The following is a 15,441-nucleotide window of genomic DNA, read 5'->3' as shown; positions in this document are numbered from 1 at the left end:
CCCTGCCTGCTGAGCCACTGTGGCCTGTTGCTTTCTGTAGAAACAGAGCTCGAAGGATATTAAGCAATGGTGAGAAAGAAAGAAAGGAAGGAAGAAAGAAAGACACAGACGGGCTCAGGGGGTCTGAAGCTTGAGTTTACTTCAGACAGACTTCAGACAACTTTATTCTCAACCAGATCCTTGTTATATACCACAGGATGTCAATAGATACGCAGGCATTTCCTGAGGGAGCAAGATTCTTATCTCACAGTGTTCTTCATACTTAACATAACTGTTTTGGGTAAACATTCTTTTCCTCCCAGACTGCTCTACATAACCATCTCCACAGTTTACCACTGCCATCCCGAGGCCAGAAGCTTGCAACAAATTCTGTAGGTCTTGCTTTAAACTCTTGGCTTCTACATTTCCCCCTTTTTATTTTATAAGCCAAGGAAAACAAGAATCACCTTTTTAGGGTGATTATAAGCAGAGGCGACTGCGCCTGTCTTAGGTTGCCCTTAGGCTCTGAGGGTCTTACCCGTCATTGGCTGCCAGTCAAGCTCTCTGACTTTGATTCACAAGAATCACATTGTTATAAGCAGAGGTGGCCAGCGCCTGTCTTAGGTTGCCCTTAGGCTCTGAAGGGTCTTACCCGTCATTGGCTGCCAGTCAAGCTCTCTGACTTTGATTCAGGAGGGAGCCAACGAGTTTCTGCAAGAATCACCTTTTTCTTTGTTGTTAAACACAGCTGAGGAGGAAGCGAAGTATAAACAGCCTCAAACCTAAGATTTTTTAGCTCTTGGGTAAGTGATTGTGTAACATTACTTCCATAGGCTATATGTAGATTATTCTAATTTACATTCTAATACCCCCTTTTTTGTAATTCTAAGATATCAGGACTTAAACTATCTGAAAGCCTTAAAAGATGCCTATCCCCTTTTCCCATTCTATTTCAAACAAGCCATATGTTAAAAGAGGGTAATACAAAAACTGCTCTTAGTCCTTTTACACTTTAAACTTTGTAAAAAATTTAAATTATACATTTGATCTCCAATATGAACCAATGTCATTTCTATATCATTTAGTCCATTATTAGTTTGCTCATCAATGAGATTGTCTATGCCACAGTTCATTGGTGTTTTTCTAACAATGCTGCATCTGTATAGTTTGTTGCAATGCGGTTCCAGCGACTGCAGCCACTGTGATGCTTCCAATGATTCCAATGACAGATGCAATAATGAATCCAATTAGTCTATTAGTCCTTTTTAGATATTCTTTTGCCAAATGGATCAGTATATGTGTTTCTGGAGAGGATTGCAAAGATCTTGACATCTGCACCGGCAGCCAAATACCTCTTCTCCTTGCTGCTATAATCGTCTCATTTTCCTGCAACATAAATGCTTGGGGACAAGTGAATAGAGAATAATTTTCACAATTAGAAGTTTGATTTCTTATATGCATATGAACTTTAACAAGTATATATGGATTTCTAATACATATTTGTATATAGTGTTTATGGCTGCTAAAGAGAAGTTATAGTTACTAGAATTCACTATGAAAATTGGTCCCAGTCCTAGGAAAATTCCCCATAAATTTCTCTGAATAATGTATTTATAAACCCAAATCATGGCACAAATCATCCTCTATGTAATAACTCTGGTTTAGCTTGCCTATCCATATAGTCTCAGTTATCTTCAACCCCACAGGGGAATCTTACAATTCCATAGGAATCATTAATTATGATAACTGCTCAATCTATATGACATGACTGCCATCCATTCCAACTTTCTTTCCCACCTAACAGGCAAGTATCCTTTGTATCCAGAGTTAAGCATATAGGTCTTTCTAAAAATGGAATTAAATTTGACATCAGTTTTCTTCTTACTGGACCTGGGAATCCTAAACTTGTATTTAGGTTATTTTGGTAAAGTTGGATTGGCCCATGTTAGGGCTCACAGATAATCCCAGTAAGTATAAATATGTCCCTGTCCTTCAGCAATCAAAATTGTATGTCCTATAGTATACATTACCCATTTAGTTATTTTTGTCCGGGTTGACATGTCTGGGTTTTATTCTCTTCGAGGGAATCCAAACTGAAGTTCCGTCATCTGCAATGACAAGAGCAAATCCCCTACCCCACACCTTTACCATTCCTGGTTTCCATAAATCATCTTTCCAATAGCTGAAGTTCTGTTTGGGTTGTATCATTTTTCTTTTCCAAATTGCTAAAATGTTGTTCTGCTGGAGTCTGTGATGAATTATCATAAATGTTTAAAAAATTTAGAGTAAACAATGCCTTTGCTAATTGATCTTTAGGAGTACTTATTTTCATAACATCATCCTCCTGATCATCGTCTCTCCCTTTTTGTTTTAAAAGCATAGACTTTAGCGTCCGGTTTGCTCATTCAATAATTCCTTGCCCTGAGGGATTGTGTGGAATTCCTGTGATATGAGTAATATTAAAAGTAGTACAAAATTTATGAAATTGTTTTCCTGTATAAACAGGACCATTGTCCATTTTAATAGATTGAGGGCATCCCACAACAGCAAAAGCATTAAGTAAATGTGATTGAACATGGCAAAAACGATCTCCAGATTGTGCGGTAGCCCAGATGCAATGAGAACAAGTGTCTATGATAACATGTACATATTGCATTTTACTAAAATGTGAAATATGAGTAACATCCATTTGCTATAATTCATTTGCTTTTTGATCTCTAGGATTAATCCCTGATGCAAATGGAGGTACATTTAAAGGCCCACAGGTTTGACAAGTCCTAACAATGTCCTGAGCTTGCTGTTTAAAAAAGATGGAAATCTCTTTCACAGCCCTTTGCTATTGATATGAGTCAATTTGTGAAATGTTGTGGGATTTTGCATTACCCCCATAAGAGTATCTGCTTGCTGATTTTGTAATGATAAAGGACCTGGAAGATTGGTTTGAGCTCTTTATATGCATGATAAAAAGGGGGGTAATTCAGCTTTTGACTAATGTTTGTGAATGTAAAAACATTCAGGACAATTCATTTCTTTTAAACAAAGAAGCCATCTTAATGTAACTGTTTGGTAAACATATTCAAAATCAGAAACAATATCAATAGATTGTGGAAAACTGCAATACTTGAATTACAGCTGCTAATTCAGTACGCTGGGCTGAGGTATAAGGCATTTTCTAACTTGTTTTCCACTGGGGTGACATATGCAGGCTTTCCATTAATATTATCATCAGTAAAGACAGTAATAGCTAGTGGGGAAGCTGGAACTATTTTAGGCAAAATCCATTGCATTCATTTTTAAAAATTGTAAAAGTTTTGACATAGCAAATGATTATTCATTTGTCCTTTAAAGTCACTTAATGCTATTTGCCAAGAGGTATTGAAAATATATAGACTTTGAACCTCTTCCTTTGTGAGATCACACACTATGCAATTAGGGATCATGACCTCTTAATTGATAATATCTTTGGTGACCTTTGACTATTAAAGAAATAATCTTTTGCAAATATGTATTTAAACATTTTTGTCAATTGTTTGGTAAAAAAATCCATTTTGAAACACCGTCTTGCTAAAATAGGCCTGTGGGAGATTGCAAGGTAAAGAAAATAATAAAATCAACAGGCTTTTTTAGATCTATTTGAACAAGCTGTCCTTTTTGAATGCATTGTTCAATTAATTGTAACTCTCATTCAGCTGCAGCTGTTAACTGCCTTTTGCTTAATAAATCAGAATCTCCTTGTAAAATATGAAACAAGTTTTGTAACATATAATTAGGAATCCCTAAAGTGGCAGGTAGCAAAAATGAAAGCAGAGTGTCAATAGTGACGTGTACCCATAGTAAATGACCAGATTTTTAAAATTGAATTCATTGGATTGATTAAAAAGGAATGCAAGAATGTGGATTCTTTATAATTGGTTGTGCATTTTTGCTAATTTTAAATTTATTTCATGCAGTTTTTATGATATTTTCTCACAATAGTGGCCAAATTCTGATTTGCTTACATGACCGGGCCCAGTTGGGTCCTCTGGGAACTGGCTAGGGACCAAGAGGAGCTTCCTGGGACCTGGATATCTTTATTAAAGTACACCTCCTTCTGGGGGGATAGCAAGTCCTCCCAGCTAGAGTGTACATTTTAACTATTTATTACCAAGGTCATGTGATAGCAATATCAGTTGCATGTAATGGCAATATCAGGTGAACAAAAAAGACTCCACAAGTATATTTTTTCCTTGCATTCAACCCTCAAATCTGATCTGCTTCCACTATAAGCCATGGTTATCTTGGGATAAATTTAGTTTATACATATATAGTTTATATAAACACTGGACAAAGCATTAAAGTATTTTGGCTTAAAAGAATTTAGGTATTTAAATGATTTGAATATTATTTAGTCAGTAATAGATTCATTTATAGTAATAGTACTTAGATTAATAGATTAAGTCACCTGGTTTAGGGCAAGAAGCAGTTTTTGCCAGTATGATGATACCCAGGAGAAAATCAGTATTTTTTATACAGATAATAACATGATAAAAGTTAACAAAAGTTATTTTGATAAAACACAGACTCTTTGCTTTCTAACTAATTATTTAGAATTTTTTTTTTATATCCTTTCATTAGAACAGGCTAAAAGTCCAAGAAAACATTGTCATTTTAGACTCATTAAATCTTTCTTGATTTTAACCATAATTTCTATTTTTATAAACCCTCAGCACTTATTATATTAGTTTAGGCTTTGTCCTATATTTTTCTCACTTAGTAACAGTTATTCATTTTAGGATAAAACTATTCTGTTTTCCTATTAATAAAAATACATCTTTCATATTTTTCATACTTAAATCATTACTTTGAACAAATATTTTACCACATATGTAATTATCATCAAAATTAAATTTGTTAGAATAATGTTAAATATTTAAAATACTTTAATGTTTCAAATATGCATTAACTATCAATATATAGTTTTTAACAAGAATTTTTAGTTTTAAAGTTTTTAAAATATATTTCTCTTTTCAAACATGAATAGGAGCTAAACTCATGGCCAGTTTCCAAATTGCTGTTTATTGAGGATTTAAGTTAACAAAAGGAGATGGGGTTGCCATTCCCATTCTGAGTCATAGGACTTTACCTGTAGTATTGGTATAAATCTCATAGAATAATCATTCAGACTAAACAAAGGTAACCTAACAGAATACCTTGAGTCAGAACTACAATCCCGAACTGCACACCCCGTTGGGGACCAACCTTCCACAGGAACCATCAATGAGCAATGACCCCCGTTTGGTATGGCACCTTTCTCACTGAATACTTTCTGACTCAGGTGTACATGAATCCCTATATAAAGGCAGCACATCAAGAACAAGCCCAGACACCAATCTTTCTTTATCCTGCTCTGCCAAAGGCACAGCAAAGAAGCAATTTTTAAAATCTATCATAATAAATCAGTTCTTAGAAATTAAAACTGGTGTGGGCAAGCCAGGCTGCAATGACTCCATAGGCTGAACCACAGTATCAACTTTTATCAAATCAGTCAACATTCTCCATTTTCCTGACCTCCCTCCTGCAATAAATATTGGAGAATTCCAAGAACCACGAGACTCCTCTAAACGTCCTGCTCCAAACTGTTCCCAAATCAACTGAGTCAGAGCCTCAAACCTCTCTACAGATAAGGGCCACTGCTCAATTCAAAAAGGCCCGCCTGTAGTATTTGTAGTGGATGTCCCTGGAGCATCTCCTCACTTTATGCTTTAAGAGTTCCCTTATTAGATCCCTGTTTGGGCGCCAATTGCCGAGTCCGGCTCAAGCAACTGTCGAAACAGGGTAAGAAGTGGTAGTGAGAGATTGAGAAGAAACACAACTTAGAGTTTAAGACAAAGCATGAGCCAGGTAGTTCATTGCCTGACTGAACACAATAACCAAATAGAAACAGGAATATTTTCCCCATCATATATTCACTGCAAAGCCTTCATAACGAATTTCCATTACTTAAGATTTAACACATTATGGCCTTAAGGCTGAAACCAACAACAATGTTTTTGAATGAGCTCAAATAAGCTTACTAATTCAGATGTTTTAACAGGCACCCTAGTAGCTTTAACACACACACATACTCCTCCAGCCGCCTATTATGATTACCCGTTACCCTGATGATCCAAGGAAAATGCTTACTTTACCAATATGACTCGAGTCCTCTTCTATCGGCTGGACACACGTGCCTCTAATGAGACTTTTCCTTGGTTCCTTAATATTGATTTGGAGTCTTCTTCTTTGAGCCCCACGTTGGGTGCCAAATGTTGCTTTCTGTAGAAACAGAGCTCGAAGGATATTAAGGAATGATGAGAAAGAAAGGAAGAAAGAAAGAAAGACACAGACGGGCTCAGGGGGTCTGAAGCTTGAGTTTACTTCAAACAGACTTCAGACAACTTTATTCTCAACCAGATCCTTGTTATATACCACAGGATGTCAATAGATATGCAGGCATTTCCTGAGGGAGCAAGATTCTTATCTCACAGTGTTCTTCATACTCAACATAACTGTTTTGGGTAAACATTCTCTTCCTCCCAGACTGCTCTACATAACAATCGCCACAGTTTACCACTGCCATCCCGAGGCCAGCAGCTTGCAACAAATTCTGTAGGTCTTGCTTTAAACTCTTGGTTTCTACAGTGGCCTGCCCAATTTATATATTCTTATAACTGAAGTAATTGTAAGCATATATTCCTGTCCTCAGAATAATAGCTGGGCCAGCTGGATATTGGTATGCAAAAGAACTAAGATGGATCTCTACCTCTCACACCATATAAAAAATTTTACTCAAAATGGATCAGAAACCTAACTGTAGGAGCTAAAACTATAAAAGCCTTAGAACAAAACCTACAAATCTTCAAGACATTGGGTTAGGCGACAGTTTCTTAGATATGACATTAAACTATAAGAAAGAAAAAAAAAGTGGATTAATTGAATGTCAGCAAAATCAGAAACTTTTGGGTTTCAAAGGACACTATGAAAACAATGAGAGGACAATCCAGAGAATGACAAAAATATTTACAAATCATTTATCTGTTAAAGTTCTAATATCCAGAATATGAAAGAGCTCTTATTACTTAAAAATAAAAATCATCTAATTTAAAAATGGGCAAAGGATTTGAAAAGATATTTCTCCAAAGAAGATATATAAATGCCCAGCAAGCAACAGGAAAAAATGCTCAACATCATTATTCAACAGGGACTACAAATGCAAACCACAATGAAATAACCTACCAGGAGTGCAATAACAACAAAAATAAGAAACAGTGGGAGGGCAGTAGTGGTTCAGTGGCAGAATTTTCACCTGCTATGCTGGAGACCCCAGTTCAATTCCCATAGCTTGCCCATGTCCCCCCCCACCACCAAAAAAAAGAGCAGTATTACTAATAAAACAATAATTTGTGTTGATGTGAAGAAATTGGAATCTTCACACATTGCTGGTGTGAATATAAATGGTGCAACAGCTTTGATAACCAGTCTGGCAGTTCCTCAAACAGATCAATTTAAGAGTCACCATATAATCTAACTATGACTCCTACAACTATACTCAAGTGAAAGCATACCAACAAAAACTTGCAAGTGAATGTTCATAGCAGCAGTATTCACGGTAGCATAAGAGTGAAAAGAATACAAATGCCCATCAATGGATGAATGTATAAACAAAATATGGTATGTTTATAAAATGAAATACCATTTAGCCACAAAAAGGAATGAAGTACTAATACATACCATAACATGGATGAACCTTGAAAATGTCCTAAGTGAAAGAAGGCACACACAATAGCCACATTTTATATGATTGTGTTTATATGAAATGTCCAGAACAGGTAAATCCATAAGTCCAGAGTAGATTAGATATTGCCAAGAGCTGGGGAGGTAGAGGGTGAGATGATTAGGAGTGACAGCTAATGGGAACAAGATTTCCTTTTGGGGTGGTAAAACTGTTCTGGAATTAGATAGTGGTGATGGTGGCATAACTTTCTGAATGCACAAAAAAACCACTGAGCTGTACACTTAGTGATTTTTATCATATGTATGTAATATCTCAATAAAACAAAATAAACACCCAATAGTTTCACACTGAATTGAGAAAACAAATTCCAATCTACTGCCACTCTTCTATGTGGACTTAAAAGACATATCATCCAATATACAGTGCAGTAAGGAAGGCAACAGATGAGGTGATGATGGCAATAACAGCAAAGAGAGGAATTAGAGACATGATTTTGAGGTAAAATGAACACATTGTATTTCCTAAGTTCCAATCTGTGAATTGGAGCACAGAGTAGCAACAGGTCACCTGCTTCCACTTTACAATACTTCTGTTCATCATTTTATATCATTCTGGTTCTTTCATGAGCTAAAGATGTTCTTTATTTGTAGTTATAGAGCACTTAGTCATTACTGTAGGTGCATTTTCATGTCACACAAGTCTTAAAACAATTCCCTGATTTCTGTATCTACTAATTTTTTTGTTGAATACAAGAATTCTACTCAATTTGTAAAAGAATCATGTAACATAATGTCTAGTGCCATAATCACAAGTTGAGATTTATCTTTGAAAAATTGCACTAACAAGTTATTCAATCATATTTATTGCCTAAGTACTTCCACACATTTATCTTTACAAAGTTAGTGCACAAATCCCTTAGGAATTTTACCTAAACAATATTTCACACTTTCACCATATTATATGAAGAGTCCTAAGAATGCATCAGGAAGGGATATGTAGAAGTTAGAAGCAAGAGGAAAAGTGTGCTTACCCAACCATGGAGTCCAGAGCTTCAATAGTAAACATTCAGGACTGTATTAAAGTCTGACACCCTTTATTTGAGGTGCTTACTGAACAGCTTTTAAGCCTCCTTCCTCCCTCTACTTCTGACACATATCCAGCTAGCTGGTAACCTTGAGTTCTCCCTCCTTTTGTACAAGCAAGAACATCAAACCATGTCTGTATACTCTCACCCCTGGCCCATGCACTAAACACTATAAAGAGCTCAAGCCAGTTACCTTGCCCTGATCTCTGAAGCCATTTTGGGAACAGATTGTGAAGCTTGCCCTGCTCTCTCCAGAAAACCTCATTATGTAAGGAACATTCTCAGTCCCCTTTTGTGTGTGGAATTATCAGTCTCAAGGTCCAAATCCAATTTTTGGAAAGAAACTTGGGTTTGTGAAATGGTTAAAAGTACAGATTGACTAAAAATGTTTTAGGAATAAACATGTGAAGTTATTATTTTCAAAGAAGTATTTCTCCTTTGTTTTGTATGTTCACTCATAAAGGGAAATCTATAAACAGGGATTCTTTCAAATTATTTAATGATGGTTCCAAGCAAGAAAAACATTGTGTTGTCTTCACCTTTATTCTTAAACTTTTCTTTTATTTCCTAACACTTTTCATATGCTTAAAACATTTATTTTTCACTTTATGACATCAAGGACAATGCAAGCCATGGATCTTATTTAGGCACAAAAATGGGCACATGGAAATACAACCTTATGGTGCATATTCATGTATAGTACTGCAGGTTTTAGAAGGCAGTCTAAAATTGCAATGCTATGGTATTTTATTACAGCCACATAAATATCCAAGAGGCAGAATGCAGAGACAATAACTCAAGTGCAAACTATGAAGATATATCCCCCAGATTATATGGTCCATTTGACAATGGAAAGCAATTGTTATAGATGCCATTCAAACTGGGGAGCCTGTTGGTTATTGTTAATGCTTGTTATGAAGTACTGCAATGAGGTGGGAGAATTAAGTTACTAAAAGGAAACAGATGCATTCCAAGTTATGAAAACTGATTAAATTTTATTAAATGAAACATGAGAACTATTATCCATTTGAAACAAAATGCTACTAAAAGCATGCAAAGCAGTGATTACAGTGAAACACTGTTCGAGTTTGTTAGCTGCTTGAATGCAATATAACAGAAATGGAAAGGCTTCTAAAAAGGGGAATTTAATGAGTTGCTAGTTTACATTTCAAAGGTCAAGGAAATGTCCCAATTAAAGCAAGTCTATAAAAATGTCCAAATTAAGGCTTCAACAAGTGGTTACCTTCACGCAAGAAAGGCCAATGAAGTTCAGGGTTTCTCTCAGCTGGAAGGGCATGTGGCAAAATCTCTCAGTTTTCTCTCCTGGCTTCTTGTTTTATGAAGCTCCCCAGGAGGCATTTTCCTTCTGTCTCCAAAAGTCATTGGCTGGGAGTGAAGCTGCACAGGAACTGTCGTCCACCTCATGAATTTCTGCCATTATTTGGCAAAAATGGCCACCAATGATGCTATTCTGAAGAGTCTGGAACAGAAGGGTGCTGAGGCAGATCAAATTATTGAATATCTTAAGAAGCAAGTTGCTCTTCTTAAGGAAAAAGCAATTGTGCAGACAACTTTAAGAGAGAAGAAACATCGTGTTGAAAATGCTAAATTAAAGAAAGAAATCGAAGAACTGAAAGAAGAGCTTATTCAGGCAGAAATTCGAAATGGAATGAAACAAATACCTTTCCCATCTGGTACTCCACTGCAAGATAATTCTACACTTTCTGGAAGTGTGATACAGTCTACATCAATAACAACCATATCTTCTGGTGCCAGTGAACAGAAAAATGGAGGTAGAGGAGAAGAAGAAAAGAAGGTGAAAGAGAAAATTGAAAAGAAAGGAGAGGAGAAAAAACAGCAGTCACTAGCAGGAAGTGCTGATTGTAAGCCAATAGATGTTTCCCGCCTGGATCTTAGGATTGGTTGTATTATCACTGCCAGAAAACACCCTGATGCAGATTCTTTGTATGTAGAAGAAGTAGATGTGGGTGAAACAGCCCCTAGAACGGTTGTCAGTGGCCTGGTGAATCATGTTCCTCTTGAATAGATGCAAAATCGGATGGTGATTTTACTTTGTAACCTCAAACCTGCAAAGCTGAGGGGAATACTATCTCAAGCAATGGTGATGTGTGCTAGTTCACCAGAGAAAGTTGAAATCTTGGCTCCTCCTAAGGGATCTGTTCCTGGAGACAGAATTACTTTTGATACTTTCCCTGGAGAGCCTGACAAGGAACTAAATCCTAAAAAGAAGATATGGGAGCAGATACAGCCTGATCTTTGCACTAATGACGAGTGTGTGGCTACATACAAAGGAGCTCCCTTTGAGGTGAAAGGGAAGGGAGTGTGTAGGGCTCAAACCATGGCCAACAGTGGAATCAAATAAAAGAAAACGCTTCAGATATTGGAATTCATTAAAGAAAGCTTTAATAATAATAAAAAGAATATATTTGTCTCATAAAAAAAAAGTCATTGGCTGGTGCACTGTCTGCTCTGTGGTTCTGCAGTATTCTGCTGTGGCTTTCTCATAGCTCTAAAAAGGGACTCTTTCCAAAATGTCTCTTCTTTTAAAGGATTAATAGGTGGAATCACAACTCCACGGAAACTATCTGATCAAAAGTTACCACCCATAATTGGGTGGGTCACATCTCCATGGGAACAATCAAAATGCTCCCAGCCAGCAATATATCTATATATCTATATATATATATATAGATATTTAATATAGTTTTTATTTTTGGCAAAACAAAACAACCTACAAACATGAACGTTATTAACATTTGAACATTTCATACTTGGTGCGCAATCAATGGCTCACAATATCATCACATAGTTGTATATTCATCACCATTATCATTTCTTAGAACATCTGCATCACTCCAGAAAAAAAAAATAAAAAGAAAAATCGCATACATATCATACCCCTTACCACTCCCTCTCATTGGCCACTAGCATTTCCATCTATCCCATTTATTTTAGCATTTGTTCCCCTTATTATTCATTATTTATTTTTATTTTTTCATGGGCAGGCACAGGTAAGTGAACCTGGGTCTTTGGCATGGCAGGCAAGGATTCTGTCTGCTGAGCCACCATGGCCTGCTCTATTATTTATTTTTAATCCATGTTTTTTACTCATCTACCCATACCATAGATAAAAGGAGCATCAGAAGAAGGTTTTCACAAACACACGGTCACACTGCAAAAGCTATATCATTATACAGTCATGTTCAAGAAACATGGCTACAGGAACACAGTTCTAAAGTTTCAGGCACTTCCCTCTAGCCTAATACACCTTAAACCAAAAGGGGAATATCTATATAACACGTAAGAATAACCTCTAGACTCTGCTTGAAATCTCTCAGCCACTGACACTTTGCCTCATTTCTCTGTACCCCCTTTTGGTTGAGGTTTTTTCAAACACTTGACGCTCATTCTAGGATTTCTGTCCCACATTGCCAGGGAGGGTTACAGTCCTGGGAGTCATGTCCCACATAGACAAGGGGTGGGTAGTGAGTTTGCTTGCCATATTGCCAGCCAGCAATATTGAATGAGGATTAAAGGACATGGCTTTTCTGGGGTCCAACACAGATTCAAACCGGTATACACTGCATTGTTTCTTTTCATTAAACTTTCCTCTCTTTTCGGTTACCAAGATTAAGACTAGTTTTTTAATTAATCTTTGATATATAACAGATATTTCCTGTTATTTCCTCCACTTGAGCAGACTCTAATAACTTATTCTGCTCCTATGGAAATCTGAGTCTCTTAGTGTCCTGGTCTGCTCCTTCTTTTTCATGGTCAACTTGTAGAGGAATACTGTGTGAGAATCCATTGGCCCTCTATGGCACCACCAAATCTGTAGAAGAGGACCCTGAACACATTCTGATGATCTAGACCATAGTTTTACCTATACTTTTGCCCACTTTAAAAGACCTCATTCACACAGTATTGCATCTTAAGGTTCAGTGCCCTTGGTTTGTCCAGGGAACATAGATACAAATGAACTCCTATTATCCTACTGATCCCCTCCTGCAGACCTTCATGGTGACAAATAAAAGGGCTGCGAAGAAAGCATAATGACAGATTTCAAACCTCAAGTTGAAAGTCATTAAAAGTAATATAGCCTTTTTAAGACACCTCAAATAGAATAAAAATGTTTCCTAAACCAAAGAAACTACCTTTCCAGAGATCTCCTTGCTTCATTAACACCTATCATCTCACAAGTTTGAAGTGTTTTTCTCTTTTTATTAGTGTGCAGTAGTAAAATTACAGTCAGAATTTAACATCCAAGGTTGATGAATACTTGAGAAGGACAAAGACTTAGTTCTTACTACCAGGACTAGTATAGTCCACTGTGAGAATTAGTTATGCAATTCACCACCATGCTAGCTACATTTTTAAGGTTTCTCTCTGGTATGAACACTCTGGTGAATTCTGAAATCAGACCACTGCCTAAAGGCCTTGCCACATTCAATATATTTGTATGATTTCTCTCCAATATGATTTCTCTTTCATAATCCCAAAGGTGTGAATGTTTGATAACAGCCTTACTACACACATTATATTTGTGTGGCTTCTCTCCAGGATGTGTGTATATATATACACACATATAAAAAATTAAATATTTTTTATTATAAACAATGAACAAACATAGAAACATTCTTGATATATATTCTTGTCATGGTTACAATCAATGGCTCACAATATCATCACATAGTTGTGTATTCATCACCATGATAACTTTTTCAACATTTGCATCTCTCCAGCAAAAGAAAGAAAAAACAAAAAACTCACACATGCCATATTCTTTACCACTCCCTTTCACTGACCACTAATATTTCAATCTACTCAACTTATTTTAACCCTTGTTCCCCCTATTATTTGTTACCCATATTTTTTATTCATCTGTAGATAAAAAGACACAAGGTTTTCACAATCACAAAGTCCCATTGTGAACAGGATGTACATTTTGATGTCTAATGAGGCCGGAGGACTGCTTAAAGGCTTTGCCACATTCATTACATTTGTAAGGTTTCTCTCCAGTGTGAATTCTCAGATGAATTGTAAGGTTTGAATTCTGATTAAAGGCTTTGCCACATATATTACATTTATATGGTTTCTCTCCAGTATGGATTCTCTGATGTCGAATAAGGCGTGAACACCAGCTAAAGGATTTGCCACACTCATTGCATTTGTACAGTTTCTCCATACTATAAGTTGTTTGATGTTCCCCAAGGCTAGCGTTTTGGAGAAAACCACTGTTACATATATTAGATTCACCATGCTTATTTTCAGTATGTATTCTGTAATGTCTGTTTAGGCGTGCAAAGTAGGTATAGGCTTTACCACATTCATCACATTTGTAAGGTTTCTCTCCAGTACGGTTTCTCTTATGTTTATTAAGGCTTGAACACACAGTGAAAGTTTTATCACACTCATTACATCTGTAAAGTTTCTGTCCAGTATGAATTACTTGATGTTCCATAAGGCTTGAACTTTGGAAAAGAGCCTTACCACATTCAGGACATTTGTCTAGTTTCTCTTTCCTATGAATCCTCTGATGTTTCACAAGGCTAGAACTATGGATGAAAGCCTTGCCACACACATCACATTTATGTGGTTTCTCTCCAGGATGTGTATTCTGATGCCTATAGAGTTGTGAGCACTGCTTAAAGGCTTTGCCACATTGATTACATTTGTAAGGTTTCTCTCCAGTGTGAATTCTTCGGTGTATTTTGAGGTCAGACCACTGCCTAAAGGCCTTGCCACATCCAATACATTTGTATGGTTTCACTCCAGTATGAATTCTCTCATGATCCCAAAGGGATGAATGTTTGGTAAAAGCTTTACCACATTCATTACATTTGTATGGCTTCTCTTCAGTACGAATTCTCTTATGACGCCAAAGATCTGAATATCTGACAAAAGCCTTACCACATTCATTACATTTGTATGGTTTCTCTCCAGTATGAATTCTCCCATGACTTGCAAGATTTGAATTTTGACTAAAGGCCTTGCCACATACATTACATTTATATGGTTTCTCTCCAGTATGGATTCTTTGATGTGTCCTGAGGTTTGAGAACTGGTTAAAAGCCTTGCCACACACAGTGCATTTGTAAGGTCTCTGTCCAGAATGAATTCTCTGATGATTAGTGAGGATTGAGTTCTGGCTAAAAGCCTTCCCACAGTCATTGCATTTGTAAGGTTTTTCTCTACTGCGTGTTTTCTGCTGTTGTGCAAGCAATGAATGCTGCATGAAACCCTTCCCATTGTTACTACAAATGTTGGTTTTGACACCAGGGGGAAATCTTTGAAGTGGTGAAACTGAGGAACAATTTTTGATAGACTTCTCAACTTGGTAACATTCATAAATTTTCTCCTCAGTTTGAAATCTCTGTAGTTCAGCCATATGTGACTGAAATCCAAGCCTATTTTCAAAACATTTAACATACTTGTTTCCTGAATAGCCAAAGTTAGTTCTTAGCTTCAGTGAATTCCTTAAAAATGGCTTCTCATATTCAAAATATTGATTTGTACTTTTTCTAACAAGAAGACTCTGCTTTAGAGGGAAATTATTAAAGGATTTGATATGCTGTTGATCTTTTCTACAAATGAGATTTTTCTT

The 15,441-nt window shown here is 36.5% G+C and overlaps 1 protein-coding gene and 1 pseudogene across 1 annotated transcript in view; one reads left to right on the top strand and one right to left on the bottom strand.

Moving 5' to 3' along the window:
* The first annotated feature begins 10,209 nt into the window (after positions 1-10,209).
* On the top strand, positions 10,210-11,275 carry LOC143658698 (aminoacyl tRNA synthase complex-interacting multifunctional protein 1 pseudogene; annotated as a pseudogene).
* A 1,927-nt stretch (positions 11,276-13,202) lies between these two features.
* Positions 13,203-15,441, bottom strand: part of LOC143658705 (uncharacterized) — a 75,724-nt gene continuing 73,485 nt past the window's right edge. The window contains exon 6 of the mRNA XM_077130892.1: positions 13,203-15,091. Coding sequence (XP_076987007.1) covers positions 13,750-15,091 — 1,342 coding nt within the window. The 3' untranslated portion in view covers positions 13,203-13,749. The remainder of the gene's footprint in view (positions 15,092-15,441) is intronic.

Source organism: Tamandua tetradactyla, chromosome 16 (assembly GCF_023851605.1).
Source record: "Tamandua tetradactyla isolate mTamTet1 chromosome 16, mTamTet1.pri, whole genome shotgun sequence".
Classification (NCBI taxonomy): domain Eukaryota; kingdom Metazoa; phylum Chordata; class Mammalia; order Pilosa; family Myrmecophagidae; genus Tamandua; species Tamandua tetradactyla.
The sequence above is the reverse complement of the archived record's forward strand: the minus strand, read 5'-3'. Positions and strand labels throughout refer to the sequence as shown.